The 25,440-nt window shown below is 48.0% G+C and overlaps 2 protein-coding genes across 6 annotated transcripts; both read left to right on the top strand.

Annotated features, from left to right (window-relative positions):
* The first annotated feature begins 107 nt into the window (after positions 1-107).
* On the top strand, positions 108-21,936 carry LOC125991280 (SH3 and multiple ankyrin repeat domains protein 1). Of its 2 annotated transcripts, XM_049759074.2 has the most exons (29): positions 108-560; positions 1,598-1,640; positions 6,036-6,458; positions 7,626-7,829; positions 8,064-8,135; positions 8,205-8,313; positions 8,382-8,533; positions 8,605-8,772; positions 8,956-8,997; positions 9,544-9,660; positions 9,735-9,812; positions 9,883-9,949; positions 10,009-10,184; positions 10,252-10,382; positions 10,622-10,761; positions 10,821-10,934; positions 11,205-11,283; positions 13,799-13,881; positions 13,956-14,080; positions 14,143-14,278; positions 14,345-14,425; positions 14,604-14,612; positions 14,786-14,812; positions 14,907-14,963; positions 15,030-15,151; positions 15,464-15,572; positions 15,655-18,718; positions 18,879-19,760; positions 19,954-21,936. In XM_049759074.2, exons 3-29 carry the CDS (start codon positions 6,150-6,152, stop codon positions 19,985-19,987), a joined length of 6,687 nt encoding a protein of 2,228 aa, XP_049615031.1. In that variant the 5' UTR covers positions 108-560; positions 1,598-1,640; positions 6,036-6,149; the 3' UTR covers positions 19,988-21,936. The 2 variants fall into 2 exon arrangements, with proteins under 2 accessions (XP_049615031.1, XP_049615028.1); XM_049759071.1 differs by lacking the exons at positions 108-560; positions 1,598-1,640 and having other exon boundaries at positions 3,054-6,458.
* A 135-nt stretch (positions 21,937-22,071) lies between these two features.
* LOC125991312 (protein kinase C and casein kinase substrate in neurons protein 3) lies at positions 22,072-25,430 on the top strand. Of its 4 annotated transcripts, none has more exons than XM_049759140.2 (10): positions 22,072-22,217; positions 23,153-23,231; positions 23,331-23,487; positions 23,621-23,856; positions 23,967-24,122; positions 24,195-24,370; positions 24,438-24,558; positions 24,624-24,691; positions 24,760-24,839; positions 24,956-25,430. In XM_049759140.2, exons 2-10 carry the CDS (start codon positions 23,175-23,177, stop codon positions 25,066-25,068), a joined length of 1,164 nt encoding a protein of 387 aa, XP_049615097.1. In that variant the 5' UTR covers positions 22,072-22,217; positions 23,153-23,174; the 3' UTR covers positions 25,069-25,430. The 4 variants fall into 4 exon arrangements, with proteins under 4 accessions (XP_049615097.1, XP_049615099.1, XP_049615096.1 ...); XM_049759139.2 differs by lacking the exon at positions 22,072-22,217 and adding an exon at positions 22,335-22,625; XM_049759141.2 differs by lacking the exon at positions 22,072-22,217 and adding an exon at positions 22,336-22,524.
* Positions 25,431-25,440: the final 10 nt, after the last annotated feature.

Below are 25,440 nucleotides of genomic sequence, written 5' to 3'. Positions count from 1 at the left end.
ACAGCAATGCACTCCGATGGGACCTTCTCATTTCTCATCTTTCCGCTTCTTTTCAGGTGTGGCCGGAATATGGGCTGGGTTTTATCTGCTCCCGAGACAGCAAACTGATCGACAAACTGAAGGAAATGGATATGCGAGAGTGGGCGGGGGGGGGGATAGATTTTGATGGCACTTACGCTGCGGCTCAGCGTCTCACCTTACTGTCTTGCTCTGGGCAGCAAAATCAATGGGATTATCCTGCACATCCATCTGGCAGGAGGAAGTTGACAGTGTTTAATCTGTCGAGTGTAGTTGACACACCATTGATGCTGATAATACAAGTACACAATCATAACATTGACTTAACATAGCATTCACTTCATTTCAATTTACATCCCCTGTATTTATGAATAATTAAAAAAAATCCTGTGCTCAATTGCAGGTTCTCCTTCCGGCCAGCAGAGGTCAGCATCGTACTAACGGTACCTTGGTATGTTCCAGATTCCCAGCCCACTCACGGCTTTGAATCTGATTGGCCGATTGAACCAGAACGTGCCACGATGGAGTGTTCCAAATCTGCAGTTAAGTAAAACTTTTGAAATAAAACAAATACAAGAGCGTTATTTTAAAAGACACTAATTAAAATGCGATATATGTTAATCTTCCTTAAAAATACTCGTCATATCTATTGGGCATGTTTTGCTTTTTATCAGGAACAAATTGTATGTGTAATAGACCCAAACAATAAGTACTCCATTAAAAGAGAAAAGCCACTCGTGCATTTATGAAGGGTCAGCACAGAGATGTTCTTCTGCCCTTAAGAGGCCACATATTGCAGGTTCCACGTTCTCATGAGTGTACTTTGGGGCCAGTTAATGTATTTTCTGCAGCTTCCCCTTCCCGCTTTGGCTGTCCATCTACCGTTGAGAAGCTCTAAAAGCCGGCGTTAAGTAATCATAAGGGTGGCTTTCAGCCGGCTTCTTAAAAATACGCCTGGCTGATAATGCCCTTGAAATAAAATCACACGTGGAGGATGATTTGAACCTGTTCTTCCACTTGAAAAAAAAAAAGCAAATTATAACATTATTCAAAACTAGTTTGCTCCTTTCGTCCCTTGAAAATTTGCTAACTTAATGGTAAACATTGTCAAAGGGCTCGCCAATGGAATCCGTAATTAAAACAAACAATTGATTAAAGAAAAAAACTAAAATCTTGAGTTGATGGGGAAAACACAGCCGGAGAAATGATCAGAATGAAAACACACCAAATGCTTGTGTTTGATTGATCCAGCGATGCGTAATAAATAATGAGTATGATGGTAGGGCATCAGTACAGAGAGGAGAGAAAGAGAGCGCCAGCCAGCACTATACTGGGCCAATGAAGAGGTGAAAGTGTGTGTGTGCGTGTGAATCTGAGTGTGTGTGAAGGAGAGTGAAAAAGAGACAGACTGCACAATCTCGTAGCTCAGGCTGCTTGCTTCACGCCGATGCACATTTACTCACCGGAAGGCTTGAAATAAGGAATAAGTGCTCTCAAAAATGTTCTTGTTGTCCCTCAACTAATCAAGTGGATATATATTTTTTTTAATTTCTTTATTTTTTTTGTCTTTGCTGTCAAGGCGATCTTTGTGGATACGACCTGAACTACGGCACAAGTGAAAGGTATTTATTTACGTCTCATTTATGTTTTGAAGTGATGTCAAATGTTTTCATGTTATATGTATTTATTTTTTTGCTGAGAGTAAGTCGCTAGAACATGTGACCGAGCGGGAGGGAGAACGAGTCCTCTTGGGGCCAATTCACGTTTTTTATGGGTGGGCACCGCAAGTAAATCGGGACAGAGACTTTAAAGAAAAGTCTTTGGTAATTTTTGTGGTTGACTATATGTGATGATAATCGATGACATCATTGACATTTTGCCAACATTTTTGGCTCCACCAACCAGTTTTCACAAAGGCATAATTCAAAAAATAAAATAAACATAGATGATTCAGCTATTGTGAAAACTACCTCAAAGTTCTTTTTTCCTAGTGACCTCCAGCTTTATCGTTGTATTATTCCAAACTTCCAATGACCCTTGTACGACTTTATACTTTGTTTTTTCCCACTGCGGCCTAATAACAAATAAACATACATGCATGCATAGGCAGAAAAGTGTAACATGAGTGCTGCGTTTCTGTATTGTACAATCTAATTGACTTTGCAAAGCCTCCTAAGACCACACGCTGGAATGCACAACAAGCAAAATTGGCTTCAAAAGCAATTTTTTTTTTCTTCTCACAGAAGCGCTTCTCTGGGGATTTAGTCGGAAAGAAAAGAAGAAAAAAAATCCAAACAAATGGGGCAATTTAGAGTGCAGCCTGCCCACTGAGATTAATAGCCTCCTCAAACACACGCAGCAATTGATCAAAATAGAAGGAAGGGGACGGCCGAGAACGCGAGTTGAGTGATTATATGCAATGAGATTGTCACACAGAAGATTAAAAAGCTATAGACGCAGAAGAGAGCAATAGGTTGAAAAATCAAAAACTCTTAATAGCATCTTAGCACCGTCTTTCCGTAAGAAAAATATCTCCACAGCGCCACCTATGTGGTATAGCAATGCTGCGGGCAAGCCAATATTTCCAGTGACAGCTAACTGCTGTGGAACAGTCTGGTCTTATTAGTGGCAACCTGCAGCCCCGTCGAGAAGAAATGCAAATTAAAAAAATATATATAAAAGAAAAATCACGCCGCGATGCTCCCTCACTGGCTCTCACTGAGGGATTAAAGCTGGGTGGAACGACAAAGACTATCAGAGGAAAACACCCATTCACACAGAAAGGCGCTTTAAACATAAGAATTATCCTCCAGTATCATTTTTAATGAACTATTAAGCGCCTCCTTGTTGCGCTCATTAAGAGCAAAGGAGGCGCTTGCTGTTTCTGCCTCGTCCATCGTGTACCGCTCCACTTCCCAGGGGTGTGGGGGGGGACGCCGTCAGCCATAAAAACGGCAAACTGCACATCCACTGTTAAATTGAGGCAGACAGGCTTTACTTTTTACTGACTGGGGGGGGGGGGGGGGGGGGCTTCTTATTTCAGGCTGGAACACCAGAAAAGAAAAAGCAAATTGAATTAAAAGAAAGAATAAGGTTAGCCTGCGCGTGAGCATTTATACTCGAGCTGTGGCTCGCAGCAGCTCCTTGCCAGATGGTGTCATTTTCTTTTAAGCACATTGGTAAAAACATATATGAAAAAAAAAAATATTTCTTCATTTAGCAATTATCTGCTCAAACAATTTCTTTTAATTTCAATTGAAGCTTTACAAGCAATCCAGGGTTGCCATGGCAATAGCCGTATGTGGCTTTAAAGATTTTCTACCAGTCGTACAAATATTGAAAGAAACGATAATACTGTGTTAGCACAGTTGTGATAAGTGTTAGTGGCCGCATCCAGTCCAGTGCCTCACTTTCATGTTAGTTTCAGCCTGTGTTACCATGGCAACCTGCTTCCTCAACATGTGAGGAGCCGTATGTAGAAGGAGAGCGACCGCATTGTTTATTCACACTTCTCTTGATTGGCTTTAACGGCAACTTTTAGGTGTGGAAAATTCAAAGTTTGCCAAACGCTGCTACCAATATTAAATGACGCTGATAAACGTTTCCTTGCATTTCATGACGTGACGTGACACGCTAGGTGTGCGGACCGTAATGGAGCCTGACAGTCACTGCGGCGCAGTCCTCGGTCTGGAGGCCGTGTCTAACAGCTCGTATTAGCATCTTGCTGATTGTTGTCACTCAGGCTTACGTTTTTGTGAGTTGGCAGGCCAGGTAAGTGAATCTGTCACTGCCATGATTTGTGGCTGTTTAAATTTACTGCTTTTTAGTCGATTCAGGGGAAAAAAAAAAGATTTTCACTAAAGCCAAAACTCTGTCAATTATAAAAACACATAGCGGCGCCATCTTGTGGCAGCTTGATATGCCGGAGACTAATTTAACCATCATTCCAAATTGGATCACACAAATGTAACCAAAATATTGGGACAAATAGTAAACAGGATCTCAACCCTCAATTGTGATCCACATCGAGGTCCCCCCAGCAGATTCAGCCAAGTTTAGCCCAAACGAGGCCCTCGGCGCCCCATCCTGCTGACCCAATTATATCCAGTCTGAAGGGAAAGACAGCCCATTTTTATCAACACGAGACGGCCAGCCAAGCTTGCACTTACTGGCCTGCCATACACGTCTTTTTTTTTTTTTTTTTTAACACAAGACAGATGCAGATGAGCCTCTGTCTCTCATATGCGCGTGGCTACTAGCTGAGTATCACTTGGCAGGTGAGCCTTTTGCCTAAAAATAACTCTCCTTGCCAAGGTGAGGATGTGGAAGACTGAGCCGGAGGGCAACGCATGTTTATTTCCATCAGTACATCCGGGGCTAACAAATGCAATCATCCGTGTAATTACCGCGAAGCAAGATTAGCTTTGTTTTGTTAGATATGACAGATTATTCCATCTTTGGGTGGAAACAATTAAAAAAGGTCTTTTGGGATCCTGGTCATAGACAAAGCTTGTGTAAGAAATGTTATATCAACAATACAAACAGGCATATATTCTTTATCTACTGCTACTGCATCTTTGTAAGCATTCTGTCTGTATTACACTGCCCTCTGGTGGCTAAAGTGCATACACATTAATGAGAAAATAACACGTGATCACGCGCTTTTATCTCCTTAATTGTTACATAAGTAGAACTCCCTTTTGTCATTTGCGTCATTGCCTCAAGCACTTGTGACGTCATCGTCGATAAAACAAAAACAGCGGGCCCCACTCCAGGCGCTCGAGTGACTCATCGTGTCCGAACGCTGATTGATCGGGGCTGGAGTGCTCTTGATTGCTCCTCATCACTGGCGGCGTGAGGGGAAGCCGAAGGGCAAGAAGCCAGAGAAGGAGAGCAATATAGAGGACACAACTTGGCCGCTCTACTTTAGAGAGACGTAAAAAAAAAAAAAAAGTGGGACAATCTGTTCCTTGGATGATCTCCAATTCTACTTTCCGGGGACTGACACACTGAAAATATATCTATACACTCGTGCTGTCCTACATAACCGATAGAGAAATTGAAAAAATGAGGAAATATGTCGACAGATCCTTTTCCGGTGTATGGCGTCAAACCGAATATTACCTTCGGAGGAGCGGAAAAATCCGTTCACGTGCGTCATTCTTGTCACAAATCTCTCAGCGTTCCGAACGAACGCATCCATCTCCATCATCGTGATGAATCACTTCCTAGTTGGCATTTTCAATTAACGCCCATCTCTTTAGAGGCCATTTTATATATTTTTTGGTCCAACAAAGGAGCCAAACAAATGTAGTGAGGCGTTTGATTTTTTTTAATTTTGCTTCTCATTCATCCTGTTGTCCTCTCGCTCGCCTTTCCGCACCCAAATCGGATTAGTCAGCTTTATGCAAACCGCAGCTCTCCTGTTCACTTTGGCATGCCAATTAGCTCTCCTGCCGAATCTCTCGGCTCTTTTTTTTTACGTCTCTTATCTCGCTGAGTGAACGTCTCCATCCAATATTAGATGAGATTTTGTTCATAAATCACCCCCCCCCTCCAAACCCTGACAGTGCTAACAAGCATCTTAATGGCACCTTGTGATTAAAGAATCATTCATCTTGAAATGAAATATAAATTGAAAAACGAGCCTCTACTTGAGCTTTGATTTATCTTCTCCAGATCCTTGTTTGCTGATTTCTTATCATTATCATTCATTTCATCTTATCTTAGATCATCTGCAAGACCTCCAAAAAAAATTCTGCCATATATTAAGCCTCATTTATTTGAAAGCAATTTAAATAAGTTATGGATTTCCATCACCAAGCCGTGTGTTGCCAGGTTGACCTGCCATAACTGTAAACTGACTCATTTCTCTGCTTGTCCTCCACAGCATGTTTCATAAGAATGATGCCAGCCGTGTTTTATCGTCACGACAGCTATGTCACTCGGCCTTCTCCGCAGTGACCCCTGCGCCGCCGACCATGCTGGGAAATAACCAGCGCTTTTATCCCGCTCAGGATGACAGCGACCCGGAGGATGAGGAGGAGGAGGACGAGGAGCAGGGCAGAGAAACCTGGCAACGGGAAAGTGGACCTGACAACGGAGGGTTAGGCGACCCGGTGGAGAAGGCGATGACAGGAGGACGACAATCCCGGGAAGGCAAACTCGGCGACGCGGCCGGAAAGCAGAAGACGGAGCGGCCCGCCAGGTCGGGGAACCGAGGGGTCGCTTACGCGGCCAATCAAGCCACCCTTCGTCATCAAACAGCCAATAAGACGCAGCACCAAGGCGCGGCGGCCAATCAGCATCACGCAGGCTCCAACGCAACTCATAAGAGAAGAGCCCTGATGGAGCGCAGTATGACCACCATGGGGCCCATGGAGGAAACCTTCTTGACCATGATTCTGCTCCGCATCGGCATTCCTGACATCAAGCAAACAGTAGGTCAATCATTGCAACGACTCTGATGGAGCCAAAGCAATAACCAACTCTTTTTATTGCGTAATCATTTGCACTTAAAAAGAAACTAAATAAGAAACGTCAAATCCAATCCAAAAGCAGACATTTCGAATGTCTTGTTGAAACCACAACTGGTTTGACAGTGTTGCCGTTCTGGCAAGTGATGATTCCCAGAAGGTAGGGAGAGAAAATAATGAGCTTGACTTCATCCGCCTGTGACGGCAGGCAGACATGTAAACATCTACCCAAGGGTCAGGTATGAATGTTGTTGTTTGTGTTTTTTTTTCTTCTCCAATTCACACTCAGCATTTCTCGCTTGTGCCAAAGTGTCAGGTGAGAATTGACAAGCACGACTCGCCCCCTCCTCCACCCGCTATCTCCCTTACACGCTGGCTGTTCTACATGTCAGCTAATCTGCCCTCAATGTGGCCGTAATTGCTAATCATCTAATTGGATTTTAATGAGTTTGGGGAGAGATGGGACCAGATATGGAATGCACTTTACAGAACCTACCTAAACCTTCCGGAACATGACGAAATAGAGACGGGTGCATCAAGCACAAATAATATATCCTACAATATAATCGTATGCGTCCTGTGTCCGAACCCCTTGGGGCGGTGAAGATATCGCTACGGCAACGGGGGCCTGCCTGCTCTAATGAAGCGGTTGCCATGCCAATAGAGTTGCTTGGGATGATCATGTTCGCGGCTGAGGGTGGCAGAGGTCAGTTGGCGGTTTGAGCATGAATTGCGCTGAGCTCTGCAATTTGTACTTCCCGCAAATACAAGCGGCTTGAGCTGGTTTGCACTTCCACACGTTTGTCGTTATAACCTTTTTTTTTTTTTTTTTTTTTTTTTTTTTTTTTGAGGCCAGTGTGTCTCAGGTGGATGTCTTTTGCTCTTTTTCCACTCGACTGCTGCACAAATTCACCATAAGGGAGACTTTTGACCTCGATTCTTATTTGTCTTAGCAGAGAATGAATTATTGAACGTTAAGCAATTCCTATTCCACGTGGACCTCATTTAGCTCGGCAATATGATGTTGCTTTCTTCTAATTTGCCCTAGATGGATCTTAACAACATAAATGAGTATTTGAATCATTTGATTTATTGTTGCGGCATAAGAGAGACCTTTGACATGTCTTGCAGAGGTGTGTCCAGTTTGACCAGGACTGCACGGTGTGGAACGCCAAGCAGCAGATCATCAGTTCCCTCACCGAGACCTTGTGGGACGTCTATAACTATGGCCTCTTTCAGCCGGCCGGAGAAGGCCGTGACGCCAAATTCTTGGAGGAAGAGAGGACCTTGCGGGAATACTCGCAGTCCTTTGAGAAAGGCGTGCCTTACCTGGAGGTAGTAAACAAGTCGACATTGTTAAGCCAGTTCCAATTGGATGATTTGGCAATTTAGACTTGATTTCCCAGGTGGATTTTACTTTTGATTAAAAAAAAAAAGTAGCTGCCAAAAAACTATCAAAATGTTAAATGTGAAAATAATAAGAAGCTAATACTAACTGTGACGTGTATACACAATGATCTCACACTGCCCTCTGCTGGTGAAACTGATAACCTTTTTTCCGTTTCTCAGTTTAGATACAAAACTAGAGTCTACAAGCAGACAAATCTGGATGAAAAAGCTATTTCCAAGCTTTGCTCAAAGGTTAGTAAATTAGTCAGTGACTTGTGGAAAAATGATTATTTCTACTCACGTTCCCTGCCATCTTCTCAGGCCAGTCTGAAAAAGTTCATGGATTACGTTCAAACCGGAGCACTGGACAAAATGCTCAAGGTCCTCGATAGAGGTCTCGATCCCAATTTTCACGACCCGGAGAGCGGAGGTGAGGTTACCAATCATTGGCCACTCATTGTTAAGATGACCCTTACATCTTTATTTTCTGTGAGCTAGAGACCCCCCTGACTGTGGCAGCACAGTCAGGCCTGCCGGTGGAGGGCATCAGGGCTCTGGTTCAGGGCGGAGCTCATTTGGACTTCCGAAGCAAGGATGGCACGACTGCCATGCACAAAGCTGTCAGGGTTCACAATCATACCGGGCTCCTGGTAAGAACCCCAAGGTGACGTCAAAAAAGTGTCTACCTGCCGGTTCATTCATGGTTTTCCTCGCTTGCCAGGCTCTCCTCTCACTGGGAAGCTCACCAAACTGCAAAGACCGCTATGGCCTAACCCCGCTGTACCACACCGTCCTGACAGGGGGCGACACCTCCTGCTGCGAGACTTTGCTTTATTACCGGGCCAAGTTGGGGACCAGAGATGAGAACGGTTGGGATGAGTCCCATCAGGTACTCCTCAGGGGGGGGAACTTGCCTCTTGATATTCACCCTATGTGTCCATTTTCATGTGGATTCTTGCCTTATATCTTTTTTTACATACTTAAGTAAATCTTCGAATGTGCTTCAACATTCTACTCTGCTGTCCTTCACACATGCACTCATCTTTCCGCAATCTCTTCTTCCTCCCAATAGCACAGGGATGAAGAAGAATTTGGAATGGAAGAAATCCATAAGGTACCTTTCATAGCATCAGCTCACCACCGAGCGGAGCCAATCAAGGCTCACCCTGGACATAATACAGGGGACGTTTTAAGACTCGTTTGCTGTTGGAAACGTGACTCATCTCGTGCTAATTACAGCTAATGTGTAGCAGCCATCTGCGTGTGCGCTTAGATGCAGCCCCATCGCTTGCTTCCATTATGTCTGCGCGCCACTCTGATGAATGTGTGCTGCGAGCTCGTTGTCATGGTATTTTATTTTGGTTTGCTCCGCTTCGTCCTCCACCCCTCCCCATCGCTTTACTTTGCACATGTCGTGCGATTATTTTAGTCTTTGCAGGAAAATTGGAGGAAACATCTCAGTGTGCTGAAAGCTCATTTCTCTCTAATTAATGTTTTGTCTGTGTCACTTTAATTAAGCTGACCCTGTTGTAAAAACACATTTTGGAGATTCTAGCCTGCTGTTTTTCTAAATGTTATTTCACATACGGCGTTTGTCGAATTTAACACCGCGCGTGTGTGTATGTGTGTATCTATATGCCACTTTTTTTGACTTGGAAAGGCTTGCCAGAACGGCTTTGCCCAACATTTGGAGCATCTTCTGTTTTACGGGGCAGATACCTCCTCTCAGAATGCCTCAGGGAATACCGCACTTCACATTTCTGCCCTGTACAACAAAGTAAGTAGCACAAATCCCTTGATTTAATTAAAAAGAAAAAAAAAGTGCTAATGCTGAGATTGTCCCTCCATCAGGAAAGCTGTGTCCGGGTTCTTCTGTACAGGGGAGCAAATCGGGAGGCCAAGAACAAACATGGTCAAACCCCTTTTCAGGTAAGCTGCCAATCCCTGTTTGCCCCCACTTGGATCGGTTCTTTATTTTTAAATTTCTTTCCATTTGCAGCTGGCTGTAATGTCCGGTAACTTTGAACTCGGAGAAATCATCAAAAACCACAAAGACTCCGACATAGGTGAGTTTTTTTTTCTCGGTTTCAATCCATCACGGTCATCTTCTCCTTTTTCTTTTTAGTTCCCTTTTTGGAGTCGCCCAAATATGTCCCCAAGAGAAAAGGAAGTGCCCTTACACTGCCGCTTCCCTCGCTCCAGTCCCACCCGTTACTACGAGCTAACAGCGACAGCACCATGACACACTCCGACCCTGCGGTCGTTCCCAACAAGGCCGCAACCACTCCCAACCCAGCTCAGGTATCGAAAGTTCCTCTTAACGACTCAAAAACGCTCGAGTCTACCGTCGTCTTTGTCGCTTCCGCAGGGCCAGCGTAGGGCCTCGGTCGGCTTACGAAGCACGAGCAGCCCCAGAAACCGAACGCGTTCTCCTTCACGAGGGAGAGGAGGCCAGAGTGACACCGAGGAAAGGCATCGGCAGCCACGAGGCAGGCAGGGGTAAGGAGCCCGCCGAGACCCACGGCTTTCTCCATCTAATCAGGTCCTTTAGCTTCCGTTTATAAACTGCGCTGAGCTTTAGTTGTCCCACTTATATTTTCCAACTAATTATAACCGCGAGAATGTCACATGGAGCAGCTCATGAACGTTCTAGCAAGTTGTAGAAATAAATCCGCTAGCTCTGGCCTCGATATAGTAGAAATATTCACGCATCTCAGAGATTGTCATTTTGTCCGCAGAGCGACCCCTGCAGGCGGCGGGAGTGGCCAAATGAAGCGAATGTACAGCGCCGTGCCAGGGCGGGTTTACGTAGCCACCCGGGCGCACACCGCCAGCGGGGAAAGACTCCTGCCGCTCAACAAAGGCGACAAAGTTAAAGGTGAGAATCGAGATTAAAGAAGCCGTCGTGATGTACCCGACGTACGTGTTCCTCGGCAGTGTTAAGCGTCGGAGAAGGAGGATACTGGGAAGGAACGGTTAAGGGTCGCACCGGGTGGTTCCCCTCGGACTGCGTGGAGGAAGTGGCACCTGCCAACAAGGACAATCGACCAGGTAAGATGTCGGATTGGATAGCGCGCCAATAAATTAATTGATTCGTCCAGCCGTGATGAAAAACTGTCAAACTTCTAACCCTAAGTGTGAAGGCAAGCGGATGGAGATATTTTGCCAGTTCACATTGCTTATATGAAAAATAATTGGCTAGCTCTCGGACGCTACGGGTTGCTAGGTTATATGCTCCCTCTGGGTAGCGTTATGCTTTCGGTGGCCAAAGCGATGAAATGTAAATGGAGCTTCCGCGCTGGTCGCACGTGTGCCTTGCAGAGACGCAGAGCGGGAAAGCCAAGAGGAAGCTTTTCCGGAACGTGACAGTCGGCGCCTACGATGGCAACGATGGCCCCAGGTAAGATTTCCTTTGCATCTGGTCCTGCTTTTTCCCCCAATTAAACCCCCCCCAAAAAAAGCAGTTACTTTTTGAGCAAATGTTTAAAAAATAGGAACTTGTGAGGACTTGTGGAACATGGTGGATGTGATTTATTAGCGGCGAGGAAGGAAACGCGGCGTGTTTGAGCAAGCCCACTTGTTTCACCCGCTGTGCTGTTATGTCGGTGTGACATCCCCAATCGGCGCCTTCTCTCTATTGTTTTTCTTTTTTCCAGCGAACGCAGCCATGTTGTTTCCGGCTTTATTTTTATTTTAGTGACATAAGGCCGGGCATGATTTGCTTTGGAGTCGTCGTGCGTCTGAATATGTCTTTGTGAGTAAATATGTACATCATGGTGATGAGTCATGTGCAGGCTGAGAATCCCTGGCCGGTGTGAGGAGCCTACCTCTTGGCCTTTATCCTCTTAGGGCTGAACGATTTAAATTGAACTCAAATTGGGATTTTTTTTCCTTTGTGGCTTTTTATTGTACTTGTGTTATTGTAGAGCGGCGGTGGAGTGGTGCTTCATCGGGAACGAGGTGATCCGGTACATGTTTTGTCTCTCTGGGAGATTGTCAAATATGATTCCACATAGCAACGACAAGTGTTTGTGAGCGACGCGAAGGTTGGCAGGTGCGTTTGCGCCCGTGTCTACGTCTCGGCCGGGAATCAGCTCTTCGCCAATCTGTGACTCAGCCGAGCGTACATTTGCGCATCCTGTCTCGTTATCGTCACCCATCCCGCACACAGACGAATCGAAATCTCAGATTGTCAAACTCCTTTATTGTCTCGTGCTGTTACAAAAGACTGCTAGTAAAGTGCTACTAGTATTTTGAATTTTTTTTTCCCATGAACTCTCACGAGACATCATCCTCATCGATTTCTCAGAGTGTGAAACTTGTAGAGGCAAAGAGCAGACAATTGTGGACCCATATTTATTAAAAGCTCAAACAGCTTCTCGCACGGACCTGCGCACTCCTCTTCTTCCGCTTTCTCTCCCCCCACTCTGGTTGCCTGAGCTCCCGTTGGTTAGATGCAAGGATGGAGGAGGAGGAGGGAGTGCAATGAGCGAGGGAGGGAGGGAGGGGGGGACATGGCAATGGGGGGATGCGGCGAGAGAGAGCGCTCTCTCTCGCTTTCTCTCCTCCGTGGCCGTCAGTGGGCCTCGGAAACAGGAGCTTGCGGTTCATTTACAGGTAGCGGCTGTTTCCTCCTTCCTTGGCTGGCTATGGATGTGAGGCGAGGACAATGGAGAGAGGGGAGAGGTAGAGCACGCTACCGACAGGCCGTGTCGTTTTTTTGTTTTTCTTCCCAACACCGAAATTGATGTGCCCGCGCGCTTGTCATCGTTCCGTTTGTGCGTGGCTCTGACATTTTCCGTGTCGTGTAAAGTGGCTATAGATGCTAGACGCTGCCGCATGCCAATTTGCCTCGTCTTGGAACTCTGTGATTTTGTGTGTGTGTGTGTGTGCGACGAGAGCACACGTTAATGCGTTTCAGTCAGACAATGTGGGTGTATCGCGTTCTCTTTGACTGGTTATTACCTTGAAGCCGATTCTCATTCATAGGGAGCTGGCTATTTAAAGAGCCGTTGTATAATTGATGAGGTGTGTTGGATGACATTCAATTTTATTTTGTGTATTTAATACGCCTTTGCATTCAAGGTGCTTCTGATGCTATGCCAATAACACCTATGTGCGTTGGCTGAATATTTGATACATCTCCATCCGATGTGCGTGTGTGTGTGTGTGTCACTTGTGACATCACACTGTCCCCCCTACATCATGCTCAGCAGATGAACAGTTAAAATTTTAATTCTTTTTTTTCTGTGGTCCAAATTAGCCAGTGGTGAAAGTAAACACGAGTGAGCAAACGTCGGAAACACCTGGAGGAACGGCGTCACCCGGCCGCCTCCCCCCCCCTTCGTACAAGTGTATGCGCAAAGAGCCCAATGCATCGGTCCGCCCACTCCATGTTACTTTGATCTTCAGAGAGGGAACGCATGATGGAGGACAGGGTGAGAGAAAAAGGAATGAGGTGTGAGGAGCAGATGGCTGGAAGGCGGCGAAGCGTTGGCGCGCGAGGGACGGACCTCAGTGAGGGAAAGTAGCGATCGTCTTTGGTTCCGTGCTCAAGTTGTGACTATTCTTCAACAACCCTCGGAGGACAAAGAGTCATAATCGAACGTATATATGAGCGGTCGCCGTGTTGCGCGGTCGCCGAGGCTGCATCCTTGCCATTAGGAAGTCGGCGCTCGTATTTTGCGTTTAACTCGGAGACGGGATTAGTACGGAATGGCATCCCGTGTCACTCACGCTCTCATTGTGCACGGCCGCTGTTTATTTTGCCACCGACCTTTCTTTTGCTGCACTCTGCTTTCATAATGTGATGCAGTTCAACTATCCCCCCCCTCTCTTTCTCTCTCTCTCTCAAATTGACAAAATTACTTTCCTCCCGCAGCAGAAGTCAAATGACTCCTCTGTGTCCCTCGCAGTGACTACATCATTAAGGAGAAGACAGCACTCCTGCAGAAGAAAGACAATGAGGGATTCGGTTTCGTTCTTAGGGGAGCCAAAGGTGCGCAAAAAAGAAATCACTCAATCGTTTTTCGGGTCTACTCACACTCATCTTTTCTGCCTGATTCTCCACAGCTCAAACTCCCATAGAGGAATTCACTCCGACGCCAGCGTTCCCCGCGCTGCAGTACCTGGAATCGGTCGATGAGGGGGGCGTGGCGTGGAGGGCCGGCCTGAGGATGGGGGATTTCCTCATCGAGGTGTGCTCGACTTGAAATTGTGCAATATTTTCATTTATTTATTTCAATGTTGATGATTTCAGGTGAATGGCCAGAATGTGGTGAAAGTGGGACACCGGCAGGTTGTCAACACCATCCGGCAGGGCGGCAACAGTCTGATGGTGAAGGTTGTCATGGTTGCCAGAAACCCCGAGCTGGAGGATACCGCTCGAAAGAAAGGTTAGCGCCATATTTCTGTTGCCTGTTCACGCGGCATCAAATGGCCGGCTTCTTCTCCCTCCGCAGCCCCGCAGCAGTCGAAAAGACTGACCCCTCCCGCCATCGCCCTGCGCTCCAAGTCAATGACATCAGAGCTGGAGGACATGGGTAAGATCACGAGGAGCATCCAAGATTATCGTAATTGCGAAATTATTTTGTTACATTTTCACAGCTATTTCCTTGTAAAGAAGAAAGGTGACAAGAAATCAAAGCTCACTAACTTGTTTGTTTGATGCTTACTAATTCACTTTTCTCCTCCCCCTCGACCAAATGTGCTGCTCTAAAGTGGACAAAGGTGGGAGAATCACCAAAGCGTGCGCTCTCATTGTCATTAGCGTCCCCATCACCACCATCTTGTGTCTTCCTGCGTATGTATTCCATCCCTTCATCTGCCACACCAACCCACCGACACGCCGCTTGTATGTATTTGCACCTAATTTATATTTTCCCCGATTATGTATGCTCCAGCTGCCTCTCCGTGGAAAAAGAAAGCAGGTGAACATCGGGCTTTATCGTTGACTCCATCAGCCCCTGGGCCTTAATTAAGAGCCGTTTGATGCTAGCTTCTCTTTTTTTTTTTTTCTCGCAGATTACGATTCCTCGCAGGGTCCTGATAGGAAGAGGACAGTCTATCAGATGGCACTGAGTAAGAAACATTCTTTGGTCATGGAGTCTTTTAACATCAAGAAGTGCTTTTTGTTTTTCAAATAAGATAAACTGGATGAAATCTTGGCCGCTGCCCAACACACCATTACATCTGACAACCAAGGCCAGAGAGGTCACGGAGGCAAGAGGGACCGGAGCAAGAGTATCGCTCCCAATGTCGCCAATGAGGTATTTTCTACCGCTTTTTCTCCAGTTGGGCATCTGGTGTCTTCCTCTTCCTGCGGAGCGAGTTTCTGCTCTGCTCAGATTTAATCATGCGGCCTTTCTTTGTCTTTTAGTTGTGTGGGGATGCTCCGCTGCCCTCACGGCGCTTGAAAATGATTGACAATGAGCCACCCACACGTTTGCTAAAGTCTGAGTCAGGCTCTGTCCATTCATCCATTCTGTTGCCTGGTGCAGCAGTAGACTGGCTGAATGTTTTTTCATGTCTTGAAATTGTTTGGCTTTCCACGATTCTATTTTGCTCTTGTGTACCCCAAGGCAACATATGAGCTGCAATCCGGAGTAAACGCCAGACCTGGTTTTACCTACAACCAAGCCCACTTTCAACCAGCCCAGCACGCAGTCATGATTCGTCAGAAATCTATCGGTAAGGCCAAATGTCAAGACAAAAATCTAGAATGGCAATAAATTAATTCCATTTTCTTTGTGACTGCCTGCGCCGTACTCAGGTATAACTGAAGAGGAGCGGCAGTACCTTCACCCGCCGGCGATGAAGTTGGCTCGTAGCTTGTCGGTGCCAGGTCCGGAAGAAATCCCCCCACCCCCAAACACATCGGCACCCGAGCCGCCGTTATCCGCCGGCCCCCATCCTGGGAGGGGGCCCGCCATGCCCATACCGCCCGTATCTCAAGCCCACTTCCAGCTCCAGTCCCAACCGGGGCATCCTAATCAGTCAAGTTGGGAAAGAGGAGGCGGGATCAACCAGCAGGTGATGGTCTCCACTCTCCGCAGACAATCAGAAGGACTGAGCACCAGGGAGCAGCAAGAGGCGCCCAGGCGAGGTGGTGGTGGCGGCGCCGGCGGCAAGATGGGGGGCTTAAGAAGAGGCTACAGTAGCGCTACACCACCGACAAGCGCGAAACCTAAAACCCAACAAAACCTGCCCCATCATTCACAGGGAGCCGCGAGGGAGCAAGGCGGAGGAGGGCCTGGCAGAGGCGCGGGCCGGAGGGGAGGTCGCGGCGCTCTGACTAAACAGTCCAAAGTTGAGGATGGGCTGCGGCAGCATCGTGGGAAAGGCGGCGCAGCCAAAGAGAAGACGTCCATCCCCATCCCCACCATCATCGTCAAAGCGCCTTCCACCAGCAGCAGCGGTCGAAGCAGCCAGGGTAGCAGCACGGAGGCTGAAGTCCCGCAGGACGCCGAGGACCACGCCTCTCCTCAAGCCTCCCCGGAAAGCCCCAACTCCACTCTTCCGTCACCTCTCACCTCCACGTCCGCTCAGCCGCCTTCATCCACCCTGCCTCAGTCAACTGCCGCTCCTCCCCTTTCTCTAAAGCAAAACCTGGAGAACGTAGACCACTCCTCAACATTCGCAACGACTTATGGAGGCGGAGGCGCGCGTAGGGAGAGGGAACGTTTCCGTGACATGAGAAGAAAAAGCGCGTCTTTTTTTCTCTCGTCCGAGGAGGACATCCAGGGGGAGGCGGGAGGGGGCGAAAGCGGGGAAGCGCTCAACGCGAGATTTCAGCCATTGCAGAGCTCGCAGATAGAAGTACCGAGCCCTCGGCTGCGACCCTCCAAGTCCATCGATGAGGGCATGTTTTCCGGAGACAATTATGTCCACTATTCCAGCAGCATGCCTCCGGCCTTTGGCCTGCCCGAGTATTCTTCTCCCATCCTCAGTCAGGACGGACAACCCAAATCGGCGCCGTCCATGTATGGTTCGCAGCCAGCCACGACTTTCATCCACCCGCTCACCGGGAAGGTTCTGGATCCCTCCTCTCCACTTGGACTGGCGCTGGCGGCGAGGGAAAGGGCCCTGAAGGATGACCGCAGGACTCGCCGAGAGGAGAGACATTTTGGTCGGCAGCTGTCCACAGTGGGAGCTTTCACCACCCCCAACCAGACCCCCACGCCTTCCATTTTCGCAACCCAGACACAATCCACTTACACGTCGCCCGTTTCCCTTCACTTGACCTCCACCGTCACCTCGCCCGCATCTCAAAGCCGGCCTCAGTCGCCGAGAATCTTACGCGTGGGGGGAGGAGGGGAGAAGATGGAGCGAGACAAGGACGTAGGACATCGAGAAGGCCTGAGAGTTCGTTTCTCAGAGGAGAGAAACAGTCAGTATTCCCCTCCGAACTCCGGGGAAGGAGAGAGAGAGACCCACGGGGGCAGAGCGGTTCCACCCACACAGCCTCCACCACCCCCGTCTCAGGCCGCCCCCCGCCGGCCGTCCTTCCTGCAGATGGAAAGCACCAGCTACATCCCTCAGTACACCGTCCCCTCGGCGCCCGACGCCACGGCCGAGACAAAAGAGCAAAATCCGGGAATAATGGTTCTGCCCCCACCGGCGCCCTCGATAGATGTCGACGAGGAGTTTGTCTTTGCTGACCCTTTGCCGCCTCCGTTGCAGTTTGCCAACGGCAAGAATGAAAGAGTGAAGGATTACCAGCACTATCAAAACACGAGTCAACGATGGGCCGCTCCGCCGCCGCCCCCTCTGCCGTCTCCTAAGAGCCCGAGCGTTCCGCAAACGTGTTCGCAGGGCGGCGACTCCGCCACCTCGAGCCTCACCTCCTACGACAGCGAGGTGGCCACCCTGACTCAGTCGGCTCTCTCGCCGTCTCTGCCGTCCCCTGCTCTGCCCTCCGCCGACCTGCACAGACCCCAACCCATGTCCCTCCCTCACTCCTATTACAGCGGCTCCAACGACGCCACCGCGCACGACAGGGGCACAGCCGCCCTCGCCACCACCGTGACTTACGCCACCACCACCGCGGCCAGCGCGGCCGCCACGACCTCCACGGCCTCCGACTACAGCGCGAAGGCGGGAGGCACCAAGGTCGGCTTCAGCGCGGGGAGCCGACCGTATGCCGACCATATTCATCACCCTGCCAAGGGCGGAGAATGGCAGGACGGCGTGTTGGATTCCGGGATCGAAGAGCTGGACAGTCACAGCAGCAGCGACCACCATATCGACATGTTGGGATTGACGACTCTCAAAGGAGTGGACAGGAGCGGCATCGGAGGATATGGCTCATTCTGCGAGGGACGAAAAGATCCACCTTCAGCTTACTCCGGTGGACAAACATTTGAGGTACAGAGCGCTAAATTGGCCAACCCCGCCTTTCCAAAGATGACTCACTATAAGGAGGCAGTGGGCAAGGTCCTGCCTGTTGCGCTACGAAGGCAAAACAGCACCAACCCTGCACCTTTACAACTGCACAGGCAAAACATCCCAGACAATATCCGGATGGACGGAGGAGCCCTACCTGATGAAAGCAAACTTTTGCAAAATAGGCCCAAAGCGGAGCACGACTTTACCGCTACCTTGGCAGCCTGCTTAGACAGGCCGATGGAGGCTCGCTCGACGGGTTGGGGCGAGGTGGGCGAGCACGAGCAGCTCCAAAGACCCGGCGTGCCTTTGGACGCACGCAGGCTTCACTCGCCCCTCTCGGGTGTGAAGGCCAGCATCATCAATGAGCTGAGCTCCAAGCTTCATCAGATGAGTAGCATGAGGAGCATGGACGACTGGAGCCAAGCCCCCAAATCACCCACCATGAACAGGTTAGAAGGAATTCCTAACCTTTTTTTTTTTTTGGTATCTCTTGATATTATCACTCTGTTCGGAAATATTAGAAAGCTAAAAGTTCCCGGCTTATCCTGATGTGTGGCACTCAATCGCTGTTGTGACTCACTGATTTGAACTTTCAATCTTGTCCTTTAGGTACTCGGCAGATTTCGGCGACGTCTTTCACAGCCCCCCCACCGGCCGCTCCACCTCCCCCTTGCCGCCTCCCTCGCCTCAACACCATCAACCCAATCTGCCGCCCTCCCCCTCCGTATCCCCGTCCCCGCAGGTGGCGGGACAACGCAACTGGACCCGTTCGCCTTCTCCGCAGATGCCCACCTCCCCGGTTCACTCGCACCCTCCCCACTCGCCAACCTTCTGCCCGTACCCGACGTCGCCCAAGCACCGCTCCAAGATGCGGCGGCAGACTTTCGATTTCCAGTGCAGCCCTTCCAAGGAGATGCGATCCGCCGTTTCTCGACGCCGCGCCCCCAGTCCGCTCATCTACAACAACGAGCAGCCCAGCTCCACCCCTCCCCGACCGTCCTCCCTGCCCATCTTTCCCAGTACTCCGGTCTACAGCAACCCTTTTGAATTCCCAGGACCCCTCACCCCTCCCTCTCCCGGCCTCCCTCTCGGCGACCCCTACTCGACCCCGCCGCTTTTCTCCCCGTCGGGCGCGCCGAGTCCAAACCCGATGCTGGTCTCCCACTCCATCTCCCCCATGCATTACCTCTCCGGCGCCTCGTCGCCGTTGCGCCTGCCCCCGAGCCCGTCCTGCCTCAACTACCCCCATCTCACCCCGCCCCCGCCGAGCAAACCCTTCGCCCTCAAGCCGCTGCCCTACTGGACCAAGTACGACGTGGCCGACTGGTTGGCTTACCTGAACCTGGGCGAACACATAGAGCGCTTTATCGATAATGAAATCGACGGATCTCATTTGCCTTCGCTTACCAAGGACGACTTCTTGGACCTCGGGGTGACGCGCGTGGGGCATCGAATGAACATCGAGAGGGCGCTGAAGAAACTCACTGACAGGTGAGGGAAGACCAAAACGTGGCAGGGTCGCAGGTCACAGAGGAAGGAAAAGCTGAGTCGCCACTTTTCTTCATCACATGTATACAATTTATAGTTATGGTTCATCAATCCCACCACGCCCGCTACACGTGACTTTTATCAGCCCACTTTTAATTTCCCCTTCGCTGTTGATTTGCCCTCCTTCTCTCCCCAGGCATGTCACTCCTTCCCCCAGAGACACAGATTGAGAGTGACGGGGTGATTGAAAGATGACAACAAAAAAAAATGTGTGACTTGGCAAAGCAACATGAACAGAAGATCTGGAAGAGGACCACAGTGGACTTCAGCACACTTTGTCAGGCTGTCTGGTGAGCGTAATGAGTCCTGGTTCAAAACACGGTGCTGAAATGAAGTATACAGTGAACCCCCGCTTTATCGAACCAGGTACGTTCCACACACATACATGATCTATACTAAGAACATATTAAAAGCGATATAGCTTGGGTTCACTGTATATCAGAATTATTATAATAGGCAGCAAAACGCACACATGCAAGGACAGATGGATTCTCACACCATCTGCTGCAACCGCTGAGTAAATGCCAGTCTGACTTGAAAAAGATGCTTAAAGTGTAAACACAACTCAAATGTTGCCAGAAACACAAGGACCTCATCGTGACATTACTTTGTTGCGCTACAAGGCCAAAGTCTGAGCACAACAGAGGATTTATTATTTTTTTGTAGATGAAGAAAGTATAATAGTAGTTAGTTTTATCTATCTGCCATAAGCCCCCCAAAATTCTCTCACTTTTAAAAGTGCTGGGTTAAAAATTGGACTGACCCATTGACCTAACTTTGAGTTGTTTTGCAAAAAAAAAAAAAGAAAAATGTGGGTGATTTGTGCAAAACAATGTTTTGGGGTTGTTTTTAATCCACCATTTTTAAGGGTTTCCTAATAATAAGCTTTGTATGCGTGTTACTTGCGAGCACTAAATATAGATTTCATGTTTAATAGGATTCACTATTAGCCAGGATAAGGTTTGTACTAGCCGCAAACTCAAATCGCTCACTTGGAGTCGCTTGTGGAAGACGCTTGCGTTTATTTTGTAGCAAGGCGGAAAATTGTAAAGAAATTTGCGAGGAAAATAAGTCGGAACGCCAACGAGAGAATAAAGGCAAGACTTTTGACGGGTAGATGCCAAAATTCCCACACGAACGTAAACGCAACAGCTGTTGTCTGCCATATTTTTTAGCGGCTAATGTCATTTGTGTCTTGTAATATTGTCACAGCAATATTATTTTTTTCCTCATATTTTTTCATTTTTAATGAGTGCCATACAGAAGTCAATGGTTCATGTGCCACATTGTGAAAATCTCCAGGTGCCGTGATCACAAAGGGCTTTTTAGGGCTTCACCTCTTGAACTTTCACCCCTTTTTCAATCTGCTCATTATCTGTTCAAAAAGTTTTAGAGTTTGCCGTTGCTGCTACTTGCTGACAATCCCGTTTTGCGCAATCTGGCCCAACAAACGATATGTCGGTGGTTCTCAAGCTGGCTATGACTTTTTATCCCGACAAAATACAGCTTTGGTAAGTTCTGGAATATCTCCGCATGTCATTCTTAATTTATTCTTATGACATTTCACCCAAAATAGGAATTTATCATCATTTTTTTTGCCTCAAAATTAGTCTTTTTTATAAATATTCTATGACATTTAAAAACTATATATAGCACATGGTATTATTATTATTTTTTTGCTTAGAATATGTGGGGTTCCTCAAAATATCCCAAAAGTTTGAGAATCATTCCAAAGCTCATCTTGAAATTTTAAGTCAGCGTAACCATTTTGAAGAATCTTTGTCTTCCAAATAGTGTGGCCGCGTGTTGTTTTGTTTGGAGATTTGTGTTGACGCTATCGCTCCCCCCCACCCCCACCCAGTGACGACCTTAGTGAAGCTGACACCTCTTATTGATGTTAGTAACAAAAACACGACTTTGAAGCCGAGTAGTGTAGGACGCACTACGTACCAGAACATGATTTCTAAAATATTTTAGGTCTAGTGAAATGTATCATGAATATGACCACATACAGTATGAGTGTACGTATGCAGAGTTTAACAAAATATATAAAGTGACATTTTAAATGCCATAGAAGTTAAACTGTGTTGAAATAAATACGGAAATGATCATGTCTTTATTCTGCTCATTGTTCTTTGCAACGATTATCAAAATGTGAATACTTTTTTGGATGTCACCTACTGTCTAATAAGCTCACATGCCTCCGCAGTCAAAATGACACTTGGGCATCCCATTAGCACCATATAGAGAGTGACAGGAGGAGGGGCAATGGGGGGGGGGCTGGAGTTTCAGGGGTTATTCCTCGAGGCTGGAGACATGATAGTCAAAGAGGACTGAGGTGATGCCAGGGATGGACTTCAAGTGAGGGGCAAGCAGAAGAAAGGACACATCAAGTTAAAGGTAAGACTTGTGTGACTCTTTGGGGTGTGTGTGACTTTAAGTGAGGGAAAATGGGGTCAGGGTAAGGCGGTCCGGGAAGGGGTGGGGGGTAGGCCTGAGAGGCAGAGTTTCGGGTAACTAGTCTTGTGTAATCAGTGGTGATTCACAGATAACGTATAAGTGCCAACGGCCGTGACTGACTGCTCATCCTCTTCGTTCCCCCATCACGCTTTAGATGTGCACTTGTAGCCAACAACGAGGCGCTCTAAAGCACCTAAACTAATGGACTATCCGAAAAGCATTTTCGAGGTGTAGATACAGCCGGCTAGTAAGTCTCAGCGAGAAAAACACGACGTCTAGTACCAAGTGTGACGACTGACTGGCTGCATGACAAATAGGTGCAGTCATGGCTCGTGGTGCTGAGGCGTGGTTAGTCACTTTTTGCATTACTCACACGTGAGACAATCTGCGTGCATGAAGACTGTTGCTTTTGCCACAATTTGCTTTCATTTACAGCCCTATTTGGTTAAAAAGAACTCGGACGTGGGCTTTCTGTATTAATCAGAGCAAATGGAAAGATGACCTTTCACTGCTGTTTATTTTGGGGAAGAATGCAGGAGCAGCTGTTCTATTCCTACTGTGCCCCCCCCCCCCCCCCCCTCCCTCCTCCTCTCTTGAATTCCAGTCTGGCACTGGAACACAAGCACAGGAAGTTCTAAGTAACGGGTTGTTTCAATCACATTTGTTTACCTTAATATATTTTCTAAATTTAAAATTGACCTTCTAGTATTTCCACAACTGAATAATAGCTTTGTGTAGACAAAGCGAAACTCCGTTTTCAGATCAGCTGTGTTGATGACAGACTAATGACACAGTCGAGGCGTCCAACCAGTTGCATGATAATCACCGGCATGCCTCAGCCGACAAAAAACAGCCTTGCAACTCTCGCACAACAGCGAACGCGAGACAGCCACCATCATGGCGAGCCTCCCCCCAGAACCCACTCAAGACTTCGCCAAACGCAGCTTCTGGATGGTACGTTTTTGCATCCGCCGTGAAAACTCCACCCATAAAACTTCAAGCGATGCGTTGGCTAGCATGCAACCCGTGCAAATCGCTGTGTTGTTCTTCCAGCCTGGGAATTACGTACCGACGGTGCACAGAACCCAGCAGTCCTACCGGGCCTGCAACGACCTGGTGGCCTGCTTCGCCGAGAGGGCCGCGGTGGAAAAGCAGTACGCCCAGCAGCTCAGGCAGTGGAGTGCCAAGTGGAAGGCCATCATGGATTCTCGTGAGTAAGACAGACGCAGAGCTTTTTTCCCATATATGTATTTTTTTATATATATAAAGCAGCTTCAGATCTTGCTTCAATTCAATGGACATTGTGCCGCTCCTACTTGGTCACTGTTTTTTTTTCCCGTCAGGGCCCCTCTACGGTTCGCTGATGGCGGCCTGGCAGAGCTTCTTCACCTCTACCGAGCGCCTGTCCGCTCTCCATTTGACCATCTCGGAGTCCCTCGTGGCCGAGGAAGGCGTCCGGGTCAAGACCTGGCAGAGGGATACGTTCCCCAAGAAACTCTTTTGCGGCCTCCGGGAAAGCCACGACAACAACGCTAGTTTTTCACGAGCGCAGAAACCGTGGAACAAGAGGCTGAGCAAGGTCCATGAGATCTTTTTTTTGTTGTTGTTGCACTGAACGATGGATTATCATTTTTGACAGGTCTATTATTTTTATATGAATGTTTATTTGCAAATGTATGTGTTGTACAGCTGGAGAAGGCCCGGGCCACCTACCACAAGTGTTGTCAGAAGGAACAGAGCGCCATGGACAAAGAGAAACAAGTCAACGAAGTTGAAAATATCAGTCCAGAGAAAAAGCAGAAGGTGGCGGAGGCCAGAGAGGTCGCGACCGACGCTAAGGAAAAGGTGATTGCTTTTAAAAAAAATAAAAACTCAGACACGCTGTACTTCACTGTGCTTCTTGTGGCCGATCCGCAGGCTCGGGAGCGCTACGAGAAAATCCTGGAGGACGTGACGAGCTACACGCCGCGCTACATGGAGGAGATGGAGGTGATCTTTGAGCAGTCGCAGGAGGAAGAGAGGAAACGCATCAGCTTCTTGAAGCAGGCCTTCCTGTCCATCCACAGACACCTCGACGTCACCAACAATGAGAAGTGAAGAGACGACCATCTTCCAGACGTTTTATTTATTGCTTTTGACAAACGTGTTTGTTTACATCAGCATAAAGGAAGTGTACAACGACCTCCACCAAGCCTTGATGGCCATCAACGAGGAAGAGGATCTCAAATGGTGGAAGAACAATCACGGGCCTGGCATGCTCACCAACTGGCCAAAAATCCAGGTACGGAACCCAGACAGGTATTGAAGCCCTGCCCCGAATCACAAATAACAAAAGTATTTTTGCAGGAGTGGGTCCCACCGGTGAAGAAGCTGAAAAGAAAGAAGAGAGAGCAGAAAAGCAAAGAAGGCCAGCCGTAAGTCGAAGCCATCCCAAAAGTGGTTTCTCGATATCTCCCCGTTTCTTATGACCCTTTATTATTAGAGTGATGATCGGAGGCGTGAAGGTTCGAGCTCTGTATGACTACACGGGGGAGGAGGGGGATGAGCTCTCCTTTAAAACAGGTGACACACACGGATAAAGAGGATTTCCAGAAATCTGCAGAAAGTGTCGTTCTTTGCGAGGGATAAAGAATTCATGCCCGTGAGTGTTATTGATACAATGCCGCTTGTGATTCCAGGTGAGGAGTTCCTGAAGGTGGAGGAGGAGGACGACCAGGGCTGGTGCCGAGGGATCCTGAGCGGAGGGAAGGAAGGTTTCTACCCGGCCAATTACGCCGTACTCGTCGAGTGATATTATGTCCTGAAGCAATGTCGCGTGCACACACAAGAAATAGGTTTGCTTTTAAATTCTGCTTGTACTATCAAATGAAGAGAGAACTTGGAAGCCCCCTGCAGGTGAATAAGATTCAAAACAATACAAGTGTGTGACAGTGGCACAACGTCGATGTTTACCGTCGAGCAGGTTTTCCCAAATTGAGCCAACGAATGTGAATTTTTTTGCAAACATCAGCAAGACAGCTCGATTTTGGATGTTTAGGTTATGTACAGGTCATGTTATTCTACTTTATGTATTTTGAGAAACCAAGTTTGGGTCTTGAAGTGTTTTGGGGAACCCTGACATTTGTCAAATAAAAGCATCCTGTTTTCCATCTACTCCAGCTTC

The sequence above is a fragment of the Syngnathus scovelli genome, chromosome 21 (assembly GCF_024217435.2).
Source record: "Syngnathus scovelli strain Florida chromosome 21, RoL_Ssco_1.2, whole genome shotgun sequence".
In the NCBI taxonomy this organism is placed as follows: domain Eukaryota; kingdom Metazoa; phylum Chordata; class Actinopteri; order Syngnathiformes; family Syngnathidae; genus Syngnathus; species Syngnathus scovelli.
This window is presented reverse-complemented; position numbering and strand designations above follow the sequence as displayed.

Bases quoted from the DNA above. Each gene is read 5' to 3' on its own strand.
- LOC125991280 (XM_049759071.1), top strand. From the start codon at position 5,910: ATGTTTCATAAGAATGATGCCAGCCGTGTTTTATCGTCACGACAGCTA. The intron at 8,314-8,381 runs GTGAGGTTACCA...TCTGTGAGCTAG, and splicing joins TCACGACCCGGAGAGCGGAG to AGACCCCCCTGACTGTGGCA. The intron at 11,284-13,798 runs GTAAGATTTCCT...TGTCCCTCGCAG, and splicing joins GATGGCAACGATGGCCCCAG to TGACTACATCATTAAGGAGA.
- LOC125991312 (XM_049759139.2), top strand. From the start codon at position 22,603: ATGGCTCGTGGTGCTGAGGCGTG. The intron at 23,232-23,330 runs GTACGTTTTTGC...TTGTTCTTCCAG, and splicing joins CCAAACGCAGCTTCTGGATG to CCTGGGAATTACGTACCGAC. The intron at 24,840-24,955 runs GTGACACACACG...TTGTGATTCCAG, and splicing joins TGAGCTCTCCTTTAAAACAG to GTGAGGAGTTCCTGAAGGTG.